Raw genomic sequence first — 19,385 nt, forward strand, 5'->3', positions numbered from 1 at the left:
ACTTGGATCATGGAGGAAAGCTATCATATAACGCTTGCATGGAACTCTCATCTGGTTCCTCCATGATTCTCTTGCCTTGACGTGCATCATCCCCTGCAATGTCTCCTGTGGAGTTAGAGTAGATTGGAATCGGATTGGAAAGCTCACTGGACTCCAATTCTCCTGAAAACATGTCTCCCAACGGCTCCGTATTGTATTCTTCATCATCTTCCATTACCTGATACTCTACCCCATTGGGTACTTCATTCTCCTCATTCATCTCATGGATGTCATGAATCTGAACTCCTTGTTCCGCCAGAGGAACAAGTAGTGGTTCATCATTATCATCTTCATCATCATCCTCAGAGTCATGATCCATTCCACCATTTTGGATCAAACAACTACCCGAATCATGCGTGAGCATTCCACATACCTCACAGAAGCCCCTTAACCTCTTATAGCGGAATTTGAGGAGAGTGTTGACTCCTGGAGTGAACTGGAAGTTCTTCTGGAACCGAAGTGGGAGATCAACATCCCAATTAACTCTGACACGAGCATACTCCACACGAACTGCCGTCTCAGCATTGTAATCCACATCCATGTATTGCCCCATCGCGCGTCCTATGTGCATGATTACGTCTTGGTTCATATACTGGAGCGGTATTCCCCTTATCTGGATCCAGAGGGGAATGAAGTTCAACATCAAAGGGTTAAACAGAGGAGACCACCTTTGCATTATGAGCATCCGATCAGCAAACGCCCAGGGACCTCTCCTGAGGACATTCTCCATTGATTCCTCGGATGGAAACACAAACTGGAACCGCCTTCCTTCAACAATTCTTCCATGGACCAACCCTGCATGTCCCCACTGTCGTGGTAAAGCCGCAATAATCGCACGAATGTTTTGACGCCTTGGGATTACAGGACGCCCAATGATGATGAAACGGTTCTCTGCTGCTGCTTGGTTGACCACATCCAGAGGTAGCGCCACTGGTTCATCTTCCACACCCAAATCTAACTCTTGTAAATTCCGGTGAAGATTATCCGTCATTGTTATCAATCTTCTGTACTTTTGCAATAGAAATTTGCTCAAGATAGTATTGAGTGTGTGAAAGAATCGACTGATTCTAGATTGTCATATATAGAGTTCCAGAAAATAACTCCAATACATAAGTGCATCACGATGCGTAGTTGCCATCGTGGGAATAACCGTCGGGGAGTGAGCAATAAACCGTCGTCCGCCGTCGAAAACATCAATAACCGTTACCGAAATAACAGTGCAAAGTCTGAGGAATAACCGTTTCCAAATCGCCTTAGTTTCGCCTTCTTTCATTTTTTTACTTGAAGTAACTTTTTTATATTCAATTTCCTCTTTTTTTTTTGTTTCACTGGCAATTGATTCAACGGTCCAGATCGAATCCTGGTGGATCCTCCGTGTAAAATCGACGGTCGTTATTCAATTTCCTCTTTTTTTTGTTTCACTGGCAATTGATTCAACGGTCCAGATCGAATCCTGGTGGATCCTCCGTGTAAAATCGACGGTCACTATTCAATTTCCTTTTTTGATTGTTCAGCAATTTCCTTTTTGATTTAGAAGTATCTAATATATATACCTGAATAAAGTTTCCTTTTTATTATCATATCCGCTAATTATACAACTCTCTCTCTCGAACAAATCAAAAACTCAGACTCTAACTAGGGTTTTACTTGCAGTGAAGTACATATTCTAACTAGGAAAGAGTATGATGGAGTTTGTGAAGTCGTTGGGCAAAGGTTCGGGTGGTTCTGTCAATCTCATCAGAGTCACTAAACCCGACGGCTCGAACCCATACTACCACGCCGTGAAAAGCTCAAACTACTACGACTGTCTCCATGAGGAGTTTCAGATTCTATCTAAGCTCAGAGATTGTCCAGGAATCGTGCAAACCTTTGGAGCATCTCTGTCGAGAGGTGTCAATGATCAGGGGAGCAGAGTTAACAACATGTCGATGGAGTACGCAGCTGGTGGAAGTTTAACTTCTTTCATGGAAACAAGGTCGTATGATTCTTCAAGGACTTGTCTGCGCTCATGATCACGGCTACGTCCACTGCGATCTCAAACCAGACAATCTTCTCGTGTTTCCACGTGATGTTAATGGTGGTGTAACGAAAGAAGTTTCGTACGAGTTGAAGATTTCTGATTTTGGGATGTCGACAGAAGCTGGAGAGGGGTCGGTGTTTTGGGGGTGTGATTCTCCATACTTGGGAACGCCTCTTTACATGTCGCCGGAGTCTGTTCGTGACGGCGTGGCTGAGAAGTCGTTAGACTTGTGGTCGTTAGGTTGCGTTGTGTTGGAGATGTACACAGGAAAGCCTCCGTGGCCGTTCCAAGACTCGAAGGAGTTTTTGCGTAATTTGTTGGATGACAAGGCACCAGAGGTTCCAGAGTCTCTTCCTTGGGAGGCACGGCAGTTTCTACAAACGTGTTTCGCAAGGAATCCTGTGGAGAGAGGAAGCGCTTCGGGTCTGTTGAAGCATCCGTTTCTTCTTCGAGGAGTTTCTGATGAGAATAAAGTGGTGGTCACTAAGGACTTGGCTTAGCTTGAAGATATGTGGTGTGATTAGGATCGTTTACATTGTAATAGTCTATATAGCAAATTCTCATTGTAACAAATCTTTTGTGACATAAATAAAGATTCAGTTTATCCTAACTCTAATACACAAGAGTTTAGATTCTATAAATCAATGAATCGAACTGAGTATTGTAAAGAACAAATTAAAACGGACTGAATGATTTAAGACCACTTAGTGGTCCGGGATGGGGTGTTACAATTATTCCACCAAAGCACACTTCAGTTTAAGAAAGTTGCGGATAGACCCTTGAGGCTGAAGACCATACCTCCAAAACAGTCAGTATGCAATGTCGTGTTTGTTCAAGTCGTATTGTCTCAGTGGGTCAGTGTGTTCCGTCGTTTAGTCACTTGGTGGTAGATGGATCAGACCAAGACAATACACAGTTGTGGAGCAGCCAAGGCAAGCAAAACCAAGTTTGGTTCCTGTATTAGCATTGCCACTTGGTCGCTAAACCATCTCGTTTACTTTTGTTTTCTTTTAGTTCTCTTTGATGTACCTACTCTGTTTATATAACTTCTATACGTAACTTGTAACAACACTTGGGGGAATTTATGTTAATGTGTTTTTCTCTTTATGTTACTCGTCGTTGTGTCAATCATGAAAACAAACAAGTCTAGCTAAAAAAGTGTTTCCATGTCTCCAAAGCTTTGATTAAAGAGGCAGCTGTTTCATGAATAGCTAAGGATGTGTGGATGTTCTTCCCAGAAACCGCGTTCAATGATGTTGCAATGATCTACCACCACTTCTCCTTCCCGTTTCGGTTTCGGTTTCGGTTTCTTCCCTGAAACTACTACTCCATTCTTGACTGCAACAGCTTCCTGAAAATGAATATAATCACACAGCTGATTAACAGATAAACTACAAAATGCTCTGCAATGGAAAATAAGAAACAGAACCATTAAGAGTCGATAAGCAAGGCTTGATTAATTTAATTGGTTCTGAAAAATAAGAAACAGAACCAGTTTGGCCCTTTCTTTAGCTAGTCCATTGTATATCTTCCTCCTATACAAAGCTTTAAGAGAGTTCGATAGTAAAGGAGGCAAATACTAACCTTTGAGCGGAAGACCGATGAACCCATTCGAAAGATTAGAGGCAATGTATTGTACTCGATTCCAAATTGACTGCTAAGCAGCTCGTTCTTTTCTCGTGTTTGGGTTCCCTGGAAAAGCCATTCACAAAGAACAAATAAGAAAAACCATTTTCAAGGCATGACAAAATGAAATCTTTCTCCACCATAACAAAGTACCTTTAAGTAATCTTGGGATTGAGTTTTGGTCTTTCCAGACTTAACAAGCATCCAGAAACATGTATTATACTGATTATTAATATGGCCTGCCAAACAAAAAGACAGAAATAAAACATGATACTACTCATATATAGATGATTCCAAAAGATTGATCAGACATTATATTTACTCACAGTCAACTTGTCTCCAAGCCAGATAATCCAAAAGAATCTTGTATGTTGGATAGCATACTGCTCGTCCATCAAACGATGGAGGGTACTTTAGTTCTTTATGAGGGAAGAAATCTCCCCATCTTATCACATATGTGGATGTAAACAAGGATGCGATTGCAGATATTATCTTACTGCGATACAATATCACGACATTAAGAACCAAAAGAATCAGGGAGATAAGAGCCAAAACTGTAAGGAAAATAAAATAAAATTCGTTTTAACCTGGAGTGACTTTTGTAGAGCTCAGATTCTCTCTTCAAAACAAAGCTGAAATCGTTGATGAAGTTAGTTAATAACTTAGATATGTAAAAGATGATATACAAGAGGCTGAGAGATGGAGGGAGACCTGTACTCATCACTCACACCATAGGCAAAGTGAATATCCTCAAACTCCTCGAGAACAGCCACTGCACATGAATTCATAAGTTTCAGAGCTTGCTCATCATTTGGCTTCTCAAACTCATGAACGTCAGAAAACCTACCAAAACCCCAAGCAAGCTCCACAAAATAAATTTCAACATATAACGTTAGTTGATTAGTGCTGAAAATGCAAGTTAAGATTCAAGAACTAGAATACGCCCTAGACTAAAGTAACCATAGCATCACATCAGCAAACTGAAGAGGCCAGCTAAAGAAGTAAACCAATTCATGACATAGCTGAATCGTAGGGAGCCCAAGGACATGACTAGTTTAAGGCAAAAAAAACAAAAAAAAAATTACCTGTGAAAGTGAGAGCCGTCAATCCTAACAACGACCCAAGTTAAAGGTAACAATTTGCTCTCAAACCGAAACGACCTAACAAAATCTGGTTCAACTCTGCCAATATCTTTAGTGAAGTGACCAATATCATTATATAAGGAGGGGTGCTCATTCCAAAAGCTTCTTCCAGCAATATTCTCTGAGTGTACAAGAACCGCCTTTCTCCTCAATCTTTTTACAGGATTGCCATTCTCATCATGCTTTACAGTTTCTTCCACCTGAATGAAGTTAAATGGAAGTATCTCATATAAGAAATCTATAAAAATTCTGCGGTATAAGCCAAGTTTATGAAAAACATCAAGCAAGAAGATGCAATGAAAAGGGGAGATCTAACTTTTTTACAAAACACAATACAAAGAAGATAACACATATTTTCAGCTAGTTATATCAACGTGAAAAAAGTTGAAGTAATAGTCTTTTACACATGACAATATTTTTACAAGGGTTCAGGCAATTAACATTCTAAATGGAAAAGCTAAACGTACATGTGCGCCAATCATATTGTTCAACAAACTGATCTTAGTAGCCTTCATAGAGAACCAAATTTCAATTGGAAGGTCTATAATCTAAATAACACATCACATACTAAAGCAAACATAGAAGCGCTGTATATATAATTTCTAACAGAAAATATAAACTATAACCTTTTTCTTGAAGAGACATGATCCTTGTCGAAACAATTCAGGAAGCGTTTTGTAATTGATACCAAACTTCTGAAAGAGAAGCTCATTTTTCTGCTGCTTTTGTGTATCCTGCAGGTATCCAATGGAAATAGACAAACAATGAAATATAATCACTAATCATGATTTCAGGAGAAGAAGGTAAAAGATCACATAGTCATAATGCTAAACACATTCCACAAAAAAAAAAAAAAAAAAAACAAAATTGATATCTGCCACAGAAAAGCACTAACAACACACCTTAAGAACCTCTTGTGCTTCGCTTATGGTCTTTCCACTTTTAACTAACATCCAAAAACAGGTTTCATACTGATTATTGGCGTGGCCTGTAACGAAGAAACGGAACTTGTTAGACGTTTCAGTAGATAATTCACGCAAACAAGTATCAACATTATCTAAAACAGAAATTATCATGAACGTGTGTCAAGTACAATATATCTGAGGTAAGAATGTCTTACAGTCCTGTTGTCTCCACGCAAGATAAGCTTGAAGGACCTCTGGCGATGCGCAACTTACAACTTTTGAGGTGAAAGAAGGAGAATATTCCAATTTTCTTTGGGGAAAGAACTCTTTCCATTTTGTTACATACGCTGAAGCAAAGAAGGAAGCTACCAACGACAAAATCTTACTGCGTATTAACCACAAAAAAACAGGAAAGTGAAGACTATATAAGTCAACCAGAGAATATTATGCAAAGGGTTTCCAAATATGGATCAAGTTAGATGAATAAACACCTGGCTCGTCTCTGGTAGAATCTTGACGTTTTCTTGAACACAAAGCTAAGGAAGACACAGAAAACAATTGGAAGGTGATGGATAGAGTGAGAGCGTGAGACAAATGAAGACAAAGAAAGTGAGTTGTGGAACCTGTATTCATCACTGTATCCATAAGCAAAGATGATATCAGGATACTCTTCCAGAACCGCAAATGAACATGAGTTCATAAGATTGAGAGCAGCTTCATCATTAGGCTTCTCAAACTCATGAACTTGGGAAAACCTATAGTGGTTAAAGGAGGTAAGAGAGCATTCTCGAGAAACAGCTGAGCTAAGGATGTGTGGATGTTCTTCCCACATCCTATGCGTGTTTTATGTAGACTATCTCCCTTGTCGAATTACAATCAAGGAGAGAAACTTTTACCTAGAAAAATCACGACCATCGATCCGAACAAGGATCAAATTAGGAAGCATAACTTCATCTTCCAATTCGAATGACTTGACATACTCGTACTTGCTATTCGCCATATAATTTATTTGATGCTACTCTTTGACTTTTGAACTTTTCACAGAAACACGCATAAACCTGCTGACGCCATTAGAACGGAGTTCTCGCGGTTGATCGGGAGGCGACGGCTCTTCCACTAAGCTTTGACGCTTCCGTTCTCTTACTGGGCTTCTTTGGGCTTTTCTCATTTACTGCTTCTACTTAATTTAAATGCAACATTGTTTGAAACCAAACCAAATAAACCTAAAGAGCAATCGAACCGGTTACTAAACCGAAAACCTTAGTATAAAAACGTTTCAACGAAAATAAAACGCAAACCGGGGTTATCTGGATAAATTCAAATAACATACAATTTTACATTTCTCCTGTCGGCCATTAGGCTATTACATATGTTTTCAGTTTTTGACAGGTAAACCGTATATTGACACCAAAACACACAGGAGTGTTGAAATGAGAACCTAATCACCTAGAAAAGCTGCATGTGTACTTTAGTGCTTAGAGCAACTCCAAAGGAGGGTTCATATGAATCCTTAACTGCATGGTTAGAATAAAAAATTAATAAAAGAGTTAGAAATGGGAAGAAGCAGTCCGTAGAGAAGGGCTTAACGGATCCAATCCGTAGGGACGTGGCTGTTTCTTATTGGACCTGGATCGGGAAAATGTGCACGAGGAAACAAAAATGAAATTATTCGCGAAGAAGAGAAAAAAAGAAAAGAGGAAAGGCGACGGTTTATGCGATTCGATCTCCTCGAGCCATTAAGGTAAATCGATGTCTTTCTACAACGATTTGTGATTTTTATTAGGTTTCTTCTTCTTTATGTTCTTGTGTAGGGATCGGTTGTGGGATTTGAAACGATTTGGGGATTTTTCGTTTCTAATTAGGGTTTCGTTTTCACTGGAATTGGGAATTTTTGGGTTTTTCTCGATCGATTTCTGTATATCTTCTTCTCTTTTTTTTGAAACAGTGAATCTATTAGGATTTCTAAACGATTTGGGGGTAAACGATTTGGGGTAAAAGGGATTAGGGTTTCAAATCGATATGGGTTTCAATCGATTAGGAGGCTGTGATTATCTTCTTCTCTTACATCATCTGCGATTAGGACCGCGTGATTATCTTCTTGTATGTGATTGTGGCTCTGTGAATATGTGATTGTGGCTCTGTGATTTTCTTCTCTTACAGTATCTTGTTCTCTTACATTACAATCGTCTCTGTGATTTTCTTCTTCTCTTACCATTACGAGCATGTGATTCTGTGATTGTCTTGCTCTCTTACCATTCTTCTCATAGTTTAGTATTACTCCGGTGTGATCTTAATTAGTTAATGTTTTGAATTCTTTTAGTTTTTGAAAATGTATTACAAACTCTTTATAAGTCAGATTATTTTTTGGAGAAAAGGTCGATTGAATATGTGAACCGTTTAAATGTTTTTCATGTGTCATGTCTAATTTGTATCTTTTATATCTGTGTCAGGTTAAGGAATATGGGACAAGACTACAGCTACACCCAGCCTTCTTCATCTGAGGACTCCTCCCTCGATATAACTTCTCTTCTTTAAGCAGAAGCTGATATCTACGCGGATGAAGCGCAGAGCATGCATAACATCTTCGAGCCGTATCACTACCCTCCACAACCCGAAGCTGACGATGGAATCCCGAAGACTTGCTACTGTGGTGCTGATCCTGTTGTTGCTGCATCGTACACAAGCAAAGACCCAGGCCGAAGGTACTTCACGTGTGAGAACGCCGATGATGGAGACTGCCACATCTGGAAATGGTGGGATGTAGCCGTAATGGAAGAGATGTCTGACTTTCAGAGACAACTTAGGGAGGTTAAGTCTCAACATAACGAGAGTGAGCAGAAGCTGGTTAAGGTAGAGGAGACGGTGTCGGAGTTATCTAAGAAGATCTCAGGGATTAAAGAGATGTTCCTATTGGCTGTTTGTGTCCTGCTGAGTTTGTTCATCGTAATCTTTATGGTGATCATGTTGGGTGGTGAGTTTGTTTTCCTTTTGCTTTTCATATTATAATCTCGATTTTTTATAAAACTTTTGACTGCTTTTTATTCATATTTGTTTAGGAAGAGCTACGGAGGTTGAAAAGGCGAGAGTCTGAGCTTTGAAAGGTAATGAACAAACTAATTTGTTAAAATCATTTTCGCATACTCTAGTATAGCTGTAAATATTTCTAACTCCAGACTTAACTAGAAATTAGAGTGATATTGATAGAAATGGTAAATGGCATTAAGTGATATAGCTGTAAATTTTATAAACCGTTGAGATTTGATTTGTGTTAAATGAAACCTAATTGCTACCTTCCTAACTCCTCTGAGTTGATAGGTGTTTAATGTTAAATAATTAGTACTCCTCTGAGTTAAATGCTACTGAGTCGTCTGTAGTTATAGTTTACTTAAGCCTCTGTCTTTGTTTAGGAGTGAGTCGTCTTTAGTATTCTCCCACCATGGATAACACTTCTAGTTTTGTGATCCTATTAAATAGCCAAAACTCCTTCGATCTTCATTCACCCGACCCTGATTTGTTCTATACCCAAGGAGTAGATGAGTCTACCGTTAGTCAGAGGAGGAAATGGACACCAACAGAGGATAAAATCCTTATTGGTGCTTGGCTAAACACCAGTAAGGACGCCATCGTCAGAAAGCTGGTGCTTTCTGGCAGAGGATTACCCAGTACTACAACTCAAGCCCTCTCCTCATTGGGACAACACCAAGGGAGCTTATACAGTGCAAGCAGAGGTGGGGAAGGATCAACAATCTAGTCTCCAAGTTCGTGGGATGCTATGACACGGCAATGAGAGCACAGAAGAGTGGTCAAAATGACGACGATGTGATGAAAGCTGCACTAGACATCTACTACAATGACCACATAATCAAGTTCAGTCTCGAACATGCCTGGAGAGAGCTGAGACATGACATGAAATGGTGCTCCACCTATCAGGCTAAGGACAGGGGGAAGGAGAAACACAAGCAAGTGTACTCGGTCGATGGTGAAGATGATGGGGGAGAACCAGAGGCTCGACCAGTTGGGGTGAAGGCTGCTAAAGCAGCTAGCAAGAAGAAGAAAATCGGGAAAGAAGAGGACTTGTCTGTGTTACAGTCCATGTTCGAAATAAAAGAAAAAATTGCAAGCCGTAAAGTCCTCGAGCGCTTACTAGCCAAAAAAGAGCCACTCTCTGAGATGGAAACATCTCTCAAAAACAAGCTTATGTCAGAGAGGTTATGATCTGTTATATGTTGCGGTTAAGGTATATCAAATGTTGCTTAGACTTGTGATTAGGTTCTTAACTTAGAAGGTATTTCTTAGTCTCGTGAATAGGTTCTGAACTTCATATGTTGCTTAGACTTGTGAATAGGTTCTGATTTTAATAGGTTCTGGACTTAATATGTTGGTTAGTTCACATGTGCTTACATATTGTCTTGTCTGTTATTGCAGGTGCAGTACAAGGCCTTTGTTTTCTTGCGGTTGTTTTATCTATCACGGGTGCTTTGGAGCTGTGAAGGTGTTTTGTTTTCTAGCAGATGTGACCCTAGTCACGGGTTCTAGCTTTTTTCACTTTCACATTTATATAAGATCGGATTGTATAAGACTTTAACCTATCTCCTTAGCTTTCTTTCATCTTCCTTGCAAGATTGTACTCTCTACTACTCCATGTAAATGATATCAATCTACTTGCTAAGTACTTCCGTTTGCATCTCTACTTGCCTTTAACTCAAGGTTTGTGTCTCTGTTACATATTTGAATGAATGTGAAGCTCTTTAAATGTTGTTCGTATTAGTTTCTTCTTCTTGTTAGTGTATATGTTGTCTTCTCAAGGTTTGTGTCTCTGTATTAGTTTCTTCTCAAATGAAGTATATATGTTGTCTCTGTATTGAAGTATATATGTTGTCTCTGTATATAGAAATGAGTTAGAAATGAGTTAGAAATTTACAAATTTCAATTTACAAATTTTCATTAGTTATAAATATATAGAAATGAGTTTAGATTCTACTTCTCTAATGAACTTCATTTTCACATATTATATTGAAGGTCGGTTTCCGAAAATGTCATCATCATCATCAGATGAACTCGAAGAAAGATTAGAAGAAGCTTTCGACGGTATATTTCAAATTATACACGACGACATAGTCGCCGGCAGAAGAAAGAAGAAAGGGCAACGTACTTACATAGAACGCAACCGTGAAGAAGGACACATCCGTTTATGGAATGACTACTTTAGCGAAGAACCGACATTTCCGAGACATTTATTCAGGCGTCGTTTCCGCATGAACAAGGACTTATTCATGCGTATAGTCTATCGTCTCTCAGAGGAGTTTCGATTCTTTCAACAGAGAAGAGATGCAATCGGGAGGGATGGTCTCTCTCCACTGCAAAAATGTACGGCTGCAATTCGTCTCCTTGCTTATGGTTCAGCTGATGACTCGGTTGACGAATATCTTTGACTTGGTGAAAGCACCGCACTTTCCTGTCTAGATAATTTCACTGAAGGAATTATTCGGTTATTTGGAGATGAGTATCTACGAAGACCCACGCCGGAGGATCTTCAACGACTACTCGATATTAGAGAGAAACGCGGATTTCCTGGGATGGTTGGAAGCATTGATTGTATGCATTGGGAGTGGAAAAATTGCCCAACCGAATGGAAAGGACAATACACACGTGGATCGGGAAAATCGACAATTGTCTTATAGGCAGTAGCTTCGCAAGATCTTTGGATTTGGCATGCTTTCTTTGATCCTTCAGGTACGTTAAACGATCTTAATGTCCTCGATCAGTCCCCCGTTTTTGATGACATTTTGGAAGGTCGAGCTCCAAGGGTCCGGTACGTCGTCAACGGACACCAGTATGATTTGGCGTACTACCTCACCGACGGTATATATCCAAAATGGTCAACATTTATCCAATCTATCTCACTCCCCCAAGGTGGTAAAGCAGAGTTATTTTCTAAAGTTCAAGAATCGACCCGAAAAGATGTGGAGCGGGCTTTCGGAGTATTGCAGGCTCGGTTTGCTATTGTTAAAAACTCAGCTCTTTTATGGGACAAGGCGAAGATAGGGCAGATTATGCGAGCATGTATCATACTACACAATATGATGGTCGAAGATGAACGGGATGGATACACTCAGTACAATACAACTTAATTTGAAGAAGGAGAGACATCAAGAAGTTCACAAGTGGATATGTCCTATAGTACCGAGATGCCTTCAAATCTCGGGAACATGCTTGGGATTCGGAATCATCTACGCGATAGGCGTATACATGATCAATTGAAAATCGATTTAATTGAAAATGTTTGGACTAAATTTGGTGATGAATATTAAATTATGTTATGTTTATTGTATTTCATGTAATAAATAAAATTTTCAATTTTACATTTTTAAAAATTTAATATTATTTTATTCGTAAAGATTTTTAAATGAGTATCACCATTGGACTATCATTTTCTAAAAGAGTCCTTAACTATTACAAAAAAATATATATATATACTACTCCTAAGGACTCCAATGGTGGATCCACCATTGGAGATGCTCTTATGGATCTATTATCATTTTACCAAGTAATCTAATTAGTAGGATCTTCATTTCAACATCTACCACTGGTTACAAAAGACTCTGTCGACTGTCTACAAAAAAATTAGGCTCTTAACAGCTCGGTACAGATATAAGAACCAGTAAAGACTCTGTCGACTGTCTACAAACATTTAGGAATGGATTCCCAGTTCATAGAATCACTATAAAAATATTTCAGATTCGTATTTGTCTACTCTCAAACATGCTTGCCTAAGAATCAGACGCATACATGCGTAAAAGAGGAATTATATACGCGAAAGCAATAAGCAACCAGACAGACACCTTACCACCACAGGGTGTATTTATTCATTTAATCTATTTTTTTAGTTAAACCTTGCAAGGTTTAACGAAACTTCTGGTGTCTATCTGGCTTGACCGGCAGGGGGCCAAGCGGTTATTTCCATGCTTTGCCTAAGAGATTGCTTCATGTGCAGCTAATTTTCGTTCAACCATAGTCAGATGACTACAAGCACAAGCACAGTGCGGAAGAGTGTGACGCCGCTGTCCCTGCAAAAGAATTGCAATCAAACTATAATTATGTTAAGATAGTATTGTTTATAGAGGAAATTAAATAAAAAGTACCAAAAAGGGTATGAGACAAGTCCTTGGAGATCGGTTTCAGCATGAAAAAACATGGGTAATAGACTTTGAAACTGCATTTTAACACTTAATGAGACCTAATTGTTGTGGCAAATCAAAGAGATCACTTAGAATGGATGCGGTAGATTAAGTTCCTCACCTTTCACTTCAAGATGACGTGGTGCAACAACTTTCTTCTGGAAATGCTAACAGCTTGACTCGGCTTATATTTTCTTCTTTCACTACACTTTTAAGTTTACCCTCACTCGGTGGATATTTTCTTTTACTTTGAATATGATGCACAAATGCAGCTACTATGACATGCAGCTTTGGAGGAGCCTTGCTGGTTGAAGAGACATTGTGACCAGCATCCTTCAAAGCTTTGACAACTAGCTTCAGCAATTTCTGGAAGTGCGCATTACACCTTGCAGGTACACTAGTCGATGCAAGTGTAGGTTTTCCACAAAGTAATGGGCCTGCTGGAGCTCTGAATGTAACAACACAAATAACGCAGAGTTACAAGGGAACCGCTATAATAATAATCATGTTCTAATTACAAACCAGCATACAAAGTTTCCTATAATGATAGTGTGACACCCGTCACTTTCGAAATAGTAAAAATACTTCGATAAATACAAATATCTGAAATATCCATATATAAATATTTGAAAGTCCACATCCACGCATGAATTCCATAATATAAAATAAAATCCGAAACATAAGGTACGACATAAACCGAGAATCCAAAATACGAAATACCATAACGATAAAAGTCCAAAGGCCTAGAGGCCCGATAACGATAAAATCGATAAAACGATAGAAGCCCAAAAGCCCAATAACACCGGTCCGAAAAATCACTCCTGCTCATCGGTCTCACCTGAAAGGGGGAAATAAGGAGGGGTGAGCGACAGGGGAATCGCCCAGTGAGGTATGGGATGCTAAACCGCAAACCACTGACTCAGTTCATAGCACTACAACTATGTAGGCCTAGCTCTAGCATGAGACAATCACGGTGCCTATTACACCACACAGAACAATCACATATGTCTAGTGGACTAGACATGATACAACCAATGCGATAATAGCATATCACATTTCCTCATAAGGATATAAATATATATAACTCTACAGGCGTCGCTAGCACAGTAGTCCACACTGCACCCCGCAAATCTCTAAGGCGTCGTAAGTACAAACGTCTCTGTACCCCCGCAAATCTCCACAAACATGGCAGCCAGTGCAAACGTCTCTGCACCCCGCAAAACTCCTCAAACATAGGCAGCCAGTGCAAACGTCTCTGCACCCCGCAAATCTCCAAAACATGGACTCGCATATATATACATATATATAACAATTCTTAACATCAATCATTTCAATCAACCGTTGAATCCTCTATTATCCTATTTCCGGTTTAACAATCAATAATAATAATAAACAAGCAAGACTCTCAAACAGACTCGATTCACAGAGACGGATCATGTTTCGAAACTAAACTTTCCATAACGGTAGTACTAAACTAGCTCGGGATTTAACGGAGTAGCCCTCACCTTAGCAATGAAGAGAAGTGGTATATATGAACTCCAGCTGCTCAAATGGACTCCAAATCTGAAATCAGATCGAAATTTCGAGTCAGAACGCCTTTCGAACGGTTTAAAACGGGTATTTACGGAAAAGTCAACCCGCTAGTCAAAGATTAATTATTTAATTAATTAATTAATTAATTAATTAATTATTTAATTAATTAATCCGGTTTATCCTAACCGATTTCCAATTGATTTAAACCGACCGGTTTAGCCTAACCGAATTGAAATCAATTCAAACCGGCTAACCAACCGGTTAACCGAGTCAACCGAGTTGACTCACCGGGTCGATTCGGCCGAGTTGGCGAGTCTCCGGCGAGTCACCGGTGGCGGTCACCGGCGGCAACGGCGGAGCTCCGGCGGTGGCTTACCGGAAAGTTGGCCGGCGGCGACGGCGGAGCTGCGGCGGAGGACGGTGGTCCGGCGGCGGCGCTGCGGCGGAGGAAGGTGGTCCGGCGGCGGCGCGTGTAACTCACGCGCGCGCAGAGGCGAAACTTCGAAGGGGCGCGTACGGCTTCGTCCAGGCTCCGATCGCGACGTGGTTGGTGTCTACGGCTTCGTCTTGACGAGAGGAACACGATGATGGCCTTGGATGCACGAGATTCAATACGGTTAGAAAGTTATGATCGATTTACTAAAACGACCGAAACATAACTCAAAACATGGCGGTTTCCGGTTACCTCGAGCTGCGGTTGATGGTGATGACGAGCTTGACGACGTCCTGGCGTGCGGTGGCTCCGGCGAGGACTCTTGGTGAGCTTCTTCCTTCCCTCTCTCTCTCTCTCTCTCTCTCTCTCTAAAGAAAAATGACTTGACCCTTGGGCAAAGCCTAGGGTTGGGGTCATTACAATTCTCCCCTACTTACAAGGAATTCATCCCCGAATTCAATTCATAAGTTGTCATGTCCAATGTCAACCCGGGAAAGCTCCGGATAATCAATCCTCATCTGGGGCTCGGACTCCCAAGTTTCTTCCTGAATACCATCTCTCTCCCAACGAACTTTGACCAACATAGTCATCATACCATCATCTGCTTTCACTTGGCGATCCAATAGCTCTACTGGCTGACACGGCGCACGCAAATTCCTACCAAGGTCACTGGGCGGCTGCTGCAAAATGAGCTCTGGTTCTCTCACGACTTTCCTCAAAACCGAAACATGAAACACGTCATGGAAATCTGATAACTCTTCGGATAAATCCAATCGGTAAGCAACTGCTCCAATTCGCTCCAAAATGGGATATGGTCCCATATATCTCGGTTTAAGCTTCTTCAGCTTCCGAGTCTTAGATCCTCCCTGAAATGTCCTCATTTTCAGGTATACCAGGTCGCCAACCTGGAACTCCAGATCTTTACGCCGCTTATCTGCATAACTCTTCTGACGGTCATGGGCTTCCCTAAGCCGCATCTTAAGCATCTCAACCTGCTCAACTGTCTCTTGAACCATTGCAGGTTCTATCTCACGTCGCTCCCCCACTTCGGTCCAACAAAGCGGTGTGCGACAAGGCCTACCATAAAGAGCCTCATATGGTGCCATCTTAATGCTCGAGTGATAACTATTATTGTAGGCGAACTCCGTTAGGGGTAGGTACTTTGCCCAACTCCCTTCCCAATCCAAAACACAAGCTCTAAGCATATCCTCCAAAGTCTGAATCGTCCTCTCTGACTGACCGTCTGTCTGCGGGTGATAAGCCGTACTCATATGCACTTTCGTCCCAAGCGCCTTCTGGAAGGCTCTCCAAAATTCGGACGTAAACTTTGTATCTCGATCTGATACAATGCTGACAGGAACTCCATGCAATCTCACAATCTCGCTGATGTAAGTCTGTGCTAACTGATCAGCTCTGTCCGTCTTCTTAATAGCTAGAAAATGGGCTGACTTGGTAAGTCTATCCACGATTACCCAGATGGCATTCTTTCCTCCTAAGGTGGTTGGCAACCCCGTCACAAAATCCATAGTTACCATGTCCCATTTCCACTCTGGCAATGGCAGGTTCTGCAATAACCCGCTAGGCACCTGATGCTCGGCCTTGACCATCTGACACGTCTGACACTGCGATATAAATGAAGCAACATCCCTCTTCATGCCAGGCCAATGATAATAACGCTTGAGATCCTTGTACATCTTGGTGTTTCCTGGATGAATAGAGAAACGCGAGTGGTGTGCCTGCTGCAAGATTTCCTTTTTTAACAACTCATCATTAGGCACACAAACCCGGTTCCGATACATGAACATCCCACTCGAAGCTGTATGATATCCAATACTCTCAATCTCGATCTGCTTACACAAAGCCTTATCAGCATCCTGAGCCTTACGCACTTTCCATAACAAATCTGCTTGCTCCACAGCCTCGAGGCCAACTGCCTCACCTTCCACGGTAGTGGCACACAATTTGAGACTAGCAAGTGTCCTAGTAAACTCTTGAACCTCCTTGGTTCCTGAAACATCGCTCCTGCGCCTGCTCAAGGCATCTGCTACTTGATTAGCTTTTCCCGGATGATAAGCAATATCCAGGTTGTAGTCTGCTAACAACTCGACCCACCTACGCTGCCTCAAATTCAAATCCGCCTGAGTGAAGATATATTTCAAACTCTTATGGTCCGTGAAGATCTTCACCTTCTCCCCATATAAATATGATCTCCAGATCTTCAGTGCAAATACAACTGCTGCTAACTCTAAATCATGCGTAGGATAGTTGACCTCGTGAGGCCTCAACTGACGTGATGCATATGCAATGACCTGACCTTCCTGCATCAATACACATCCTAAACCAGTGCCTGACGCATCAGTGTAAACCTCATATGGTATCCCTGGCCTCGGGAGTACCAAAACGGGCGCATGGGTCAGCTGTCGCTTTAACTCAGTGAAACTCCTCGAGCAATCGTCTGACCAATCAAACTTGACGTCTTTGCCCGTCAGCTTCGTCATTGGCTTTGCAATGCTAGCAAAACTCTTGACGTACTTCCTGTAGTACCCCGCCAAACCGAGAAAACTGCGGATCTCCGTAGCATTCTTTGGCGTCGGCCACTCTGAAATGGCGGTAATCTTCTCCTGATCTACGGCAACTCCTGCTTCTGAAATCACATGGCCCAAAAATCCAATCTTCCTCTGCCAAAAGCTACACTTACTCAGCTTGGCAAACAACTGGTGTTCCCGAAGCTTATCCAGCACAATCCTCAAATGCTCAGCATGCTCTTCTCTACTCCGAGAATAAACCAAAATGTCGTCGATGAAAACGATCACACACTTATCCAAGTGCTCCCGAAACACATCATTCATAAGCTTCATGAACGCTGCCGGTGCGTTCGTCAATCCAAATGGCATCACCACAAACTCATAATGCCCATAGCGTGTACGGAAGGCCGTCTTCCGCACATCTCCATCAGCTATCGCAATCTGGTGGTATCCCGATGCCAAGTCAATCTTAGAGAACCAAGAAGCTCCCTGCAACTGGTCCAACAACTCGTCAATACGCGGAAGCGGATACTTATTCTTGATGGTCACTTTGTTCAGACCTCTATAGTCGATACAAAGTCTGAAACTCCCATCTTTCTTTTTCACGAACAACACTGGTGCTCCCCACGGTGAAGTACTCGGCCTGATAAATCCCTTATCTGATAACTCTTCCAACTGTTTCTTCAATTCCGCCATCTCAGCTGGTGCAAGGCGGTATGGGGCTCGTGAAACTGGTGTTGCTCCTGGCTCCACCTCGATCGCAAGAACGTCTGCTCTAGCTGGTGGCGGCCCTTTTAAAGCCTCAAAAACGTCTTCGTACTCGAAAACCACTGGAATGTCATGCAGCTCCTGCTGACCATCCTCCTTAACCATCGAAATGGTCGCCAAAAATCCTTCTGCTCCTCTCTCCAGTAGCTCATCTGCGCGCAACATGGAGACAATGGAAATTCCATGGTGCGTCTTAATCCCCTGGAATATGATCTTCCCTTCTGCTCTGGGGATATGGACTCTCGCTCTCGGACAATCCAGTACTACTTGATGTCGTGACAACCAATCCATTCCAAGTATAACATCGTAGCAGCTCATCTCCAGTTCCGTCAAATCTCCGAGCAACTCAACTCCTCCAAGAATAACTGGTACATTGCGATGGACGCCGACTGCTCCCAATCTCTCCGTGCCGGCAGTCTGAATCTTCTTAGCCTTCGGTTCGAATACACCCCGAAAAGGCCAAGACTGGGCTAAGCGTGGACTCACAAAACTATGAGAGGCTCCCGTGTCGAATAAGGTGTGAGCTGACTTTCCTCCAACCAAAACCGATCCTACACAAGATTTTGCTAACTACACATGGCATCCACAAACCAAATTACTCAAACACAACAAGTATGAAAAAGTCACATACCCGCTATCGGCTCAGCTCCCTGGGGATCTCCAACTGCAAAGACACGTGGAGCGATGGCTAGACGCTTCGGTGGTGGTGGAAGTGCCGCATTGCCTCTCCTCGGACAATCTCTGTAGATGTGACCCGGCTGGTTGCAGCCGTAACAGTTCCTCGTTGCCACTGCTGGTGCTACTGCTGCTGCTGGTGTTGCAACCTGAGTTCGTGGTGGCTTCCTACAGTTCTTCGCAAGATGCCCAAACTGATCGCAATTATAGCACTGGAAACATTCCCCAAAATGGTGGCGACGACAACGCCCACAACGGGGTGCTCCAGTCTGCTCCCAAGGCCTCTTCTGCGACCCCGAAGCCCCTCCTGCCTTAGGCTGAACTGCTTTGGAGAACTTCTGCTCCTCACCCATACATTTCTCCTGCACAGCCGCCTTCTCTACCAGATCCTCCAAACTGGTGTAGGTAACCACACTGCACCTACCACGAAGCTCTACTCGCATCCCATCTAAGAACCTCCTGATCAGATCCTCCTCATCTATGTTGTTACCCACAAATCTGCGGAGCTGGTTAAACTCCCGCTCATACTCCCTGACAGACT

At 41.9% G+C, this 19,385-nt stretch overlaps 5 protein-coding genes and 1 pseudogene across 5 annotated transcripts; 4 read left to right on the plus strand and 2 right to left on the minus strand.

The window, feature by feature from the left end:
* LOC106392848 lies at window positions 1-1,030 on the minus strand. Its single transcript, XM_013833626.2, has one exon. The coding sequence runs from the start codon at window positions 1,028-1,030 to the stop codon at window positions 8-10; it is 1,023 nt and encodes a 340-aa protein (XP_013689080.1). The 3' UTR covers window positions 1-7.
* Window positions 1,031-1,128: 98 nt separating this feature from the next.
* LOC125586430 lies at window positions 1,129-2,981 on the plus strand (annotated as a pseudogene).
* Window positions 2,982-3,140: 159 nt separating this feature from the next.
* LOC106391044 (tRNA(His) guanylyltransferase 1-like) lies at window positions 3,141-6,891 on the minus strand. The gene is made up of 13 exons (XM_013831608.3): window positions 6,629-6,891; window positions 6,356-6,487; window positions 6,224-6,268; window positions 5,948-6,117; window positions 5,730-5,815; window positions 5,454-5,561; window positions 4,771-5,027; window positions 4,397-4,528; window positions 4,273-4,317; window positions 4,012-4,181; window positions 3,839-3,924; window positions 3,644-3,751; window positions 3,141-3,410 (listed from the first exon to the last, which is right to left on the minus strand). The coding sequence occupies exons 1-13, from the start codon at window positions 6,730-6,732 to the stop codon at window positions 3,261-3,263; spliced, it is 1,593 nt and encodes a 530-aa protein (XP_013687062.1). The 5' UTR covers window positions 6,733-6,891; the 3' UTR covers window positions 3,141-3,260.
* Window positions 6,892-7,152: 261 nt separating this feature from the next.
* Window positions 7,153-10,418, plus strand: LOC106395341 (uncharacterized protein At1g43920, Chloroplastic-like). The gene is made up of 4 exons (XM_013835831.3): window positions 7,153-7,473; window positions 8,183-8,703; window positions 8,789-8,833; window positions 10,158-10,418. Exons 2-3 carry the CDS (start codon window positions 8,304-8,306, stop codon window positions 8,821-8,823), a joined length of 435 nt encoding a protein of 144 aa, XP_013691285.2. The 5' UTR covers window positions 7,153-7,473; window positions 8,183-8,303; the 3' UTR covers window positions 8,824-8,833; window positions 10,158-10,418.
* Window positions 9,169-9,947, plus strand: LOC111203172 (glutathione S-transferase T2-like). The gene is made up of 2 exons (XM_048755490.1): window positions 9,169-9,276; window positions 9,384-9,947. Exons 1-2 carry the CDS (start codon window positions 9,169-9,171, stop codon window positions 9,945-9,947), a joined length of 672 nt encoding a protein of 223 aa, XP_048611447.1.
* A 347-nt stretch (window positions 10,419-10,765) lies between the features above and the next one.
* LOC106393301 lies at window positions 10,766-11,863 on the plus strand. The gene is made up of 3 exons (XM_048755491.1): window positions 10,766-11,078; window positions 11,196-11,327; window positions 11,466-11,863. Exons 1-3 carry the CDS (start codon window positions 10,766-10,768, stop codon window positions 11,861-11,863), a joined length of 843 nt encoding a protein of 280 aa, XP_048611448.1.
* The last annotated feature ends 7,522 nt before the right edge of the window (window positions 11,864-19,385 follow it).

The sequence above is a fragment of the Brassica napus genome, chromosome C4 (assembly GCF_020379485.1).
Source record: "Brassica napus cultivar Da-Ae chromosome C4, Da-Ae, whole genome shotgun sequence".
Lineage (NCBI taxonomy): Eukaryota > Viridiplantae > Streptophyta > Magnoliopsida > Brassicales > Brassicaceae > Brassica > Brassica napus.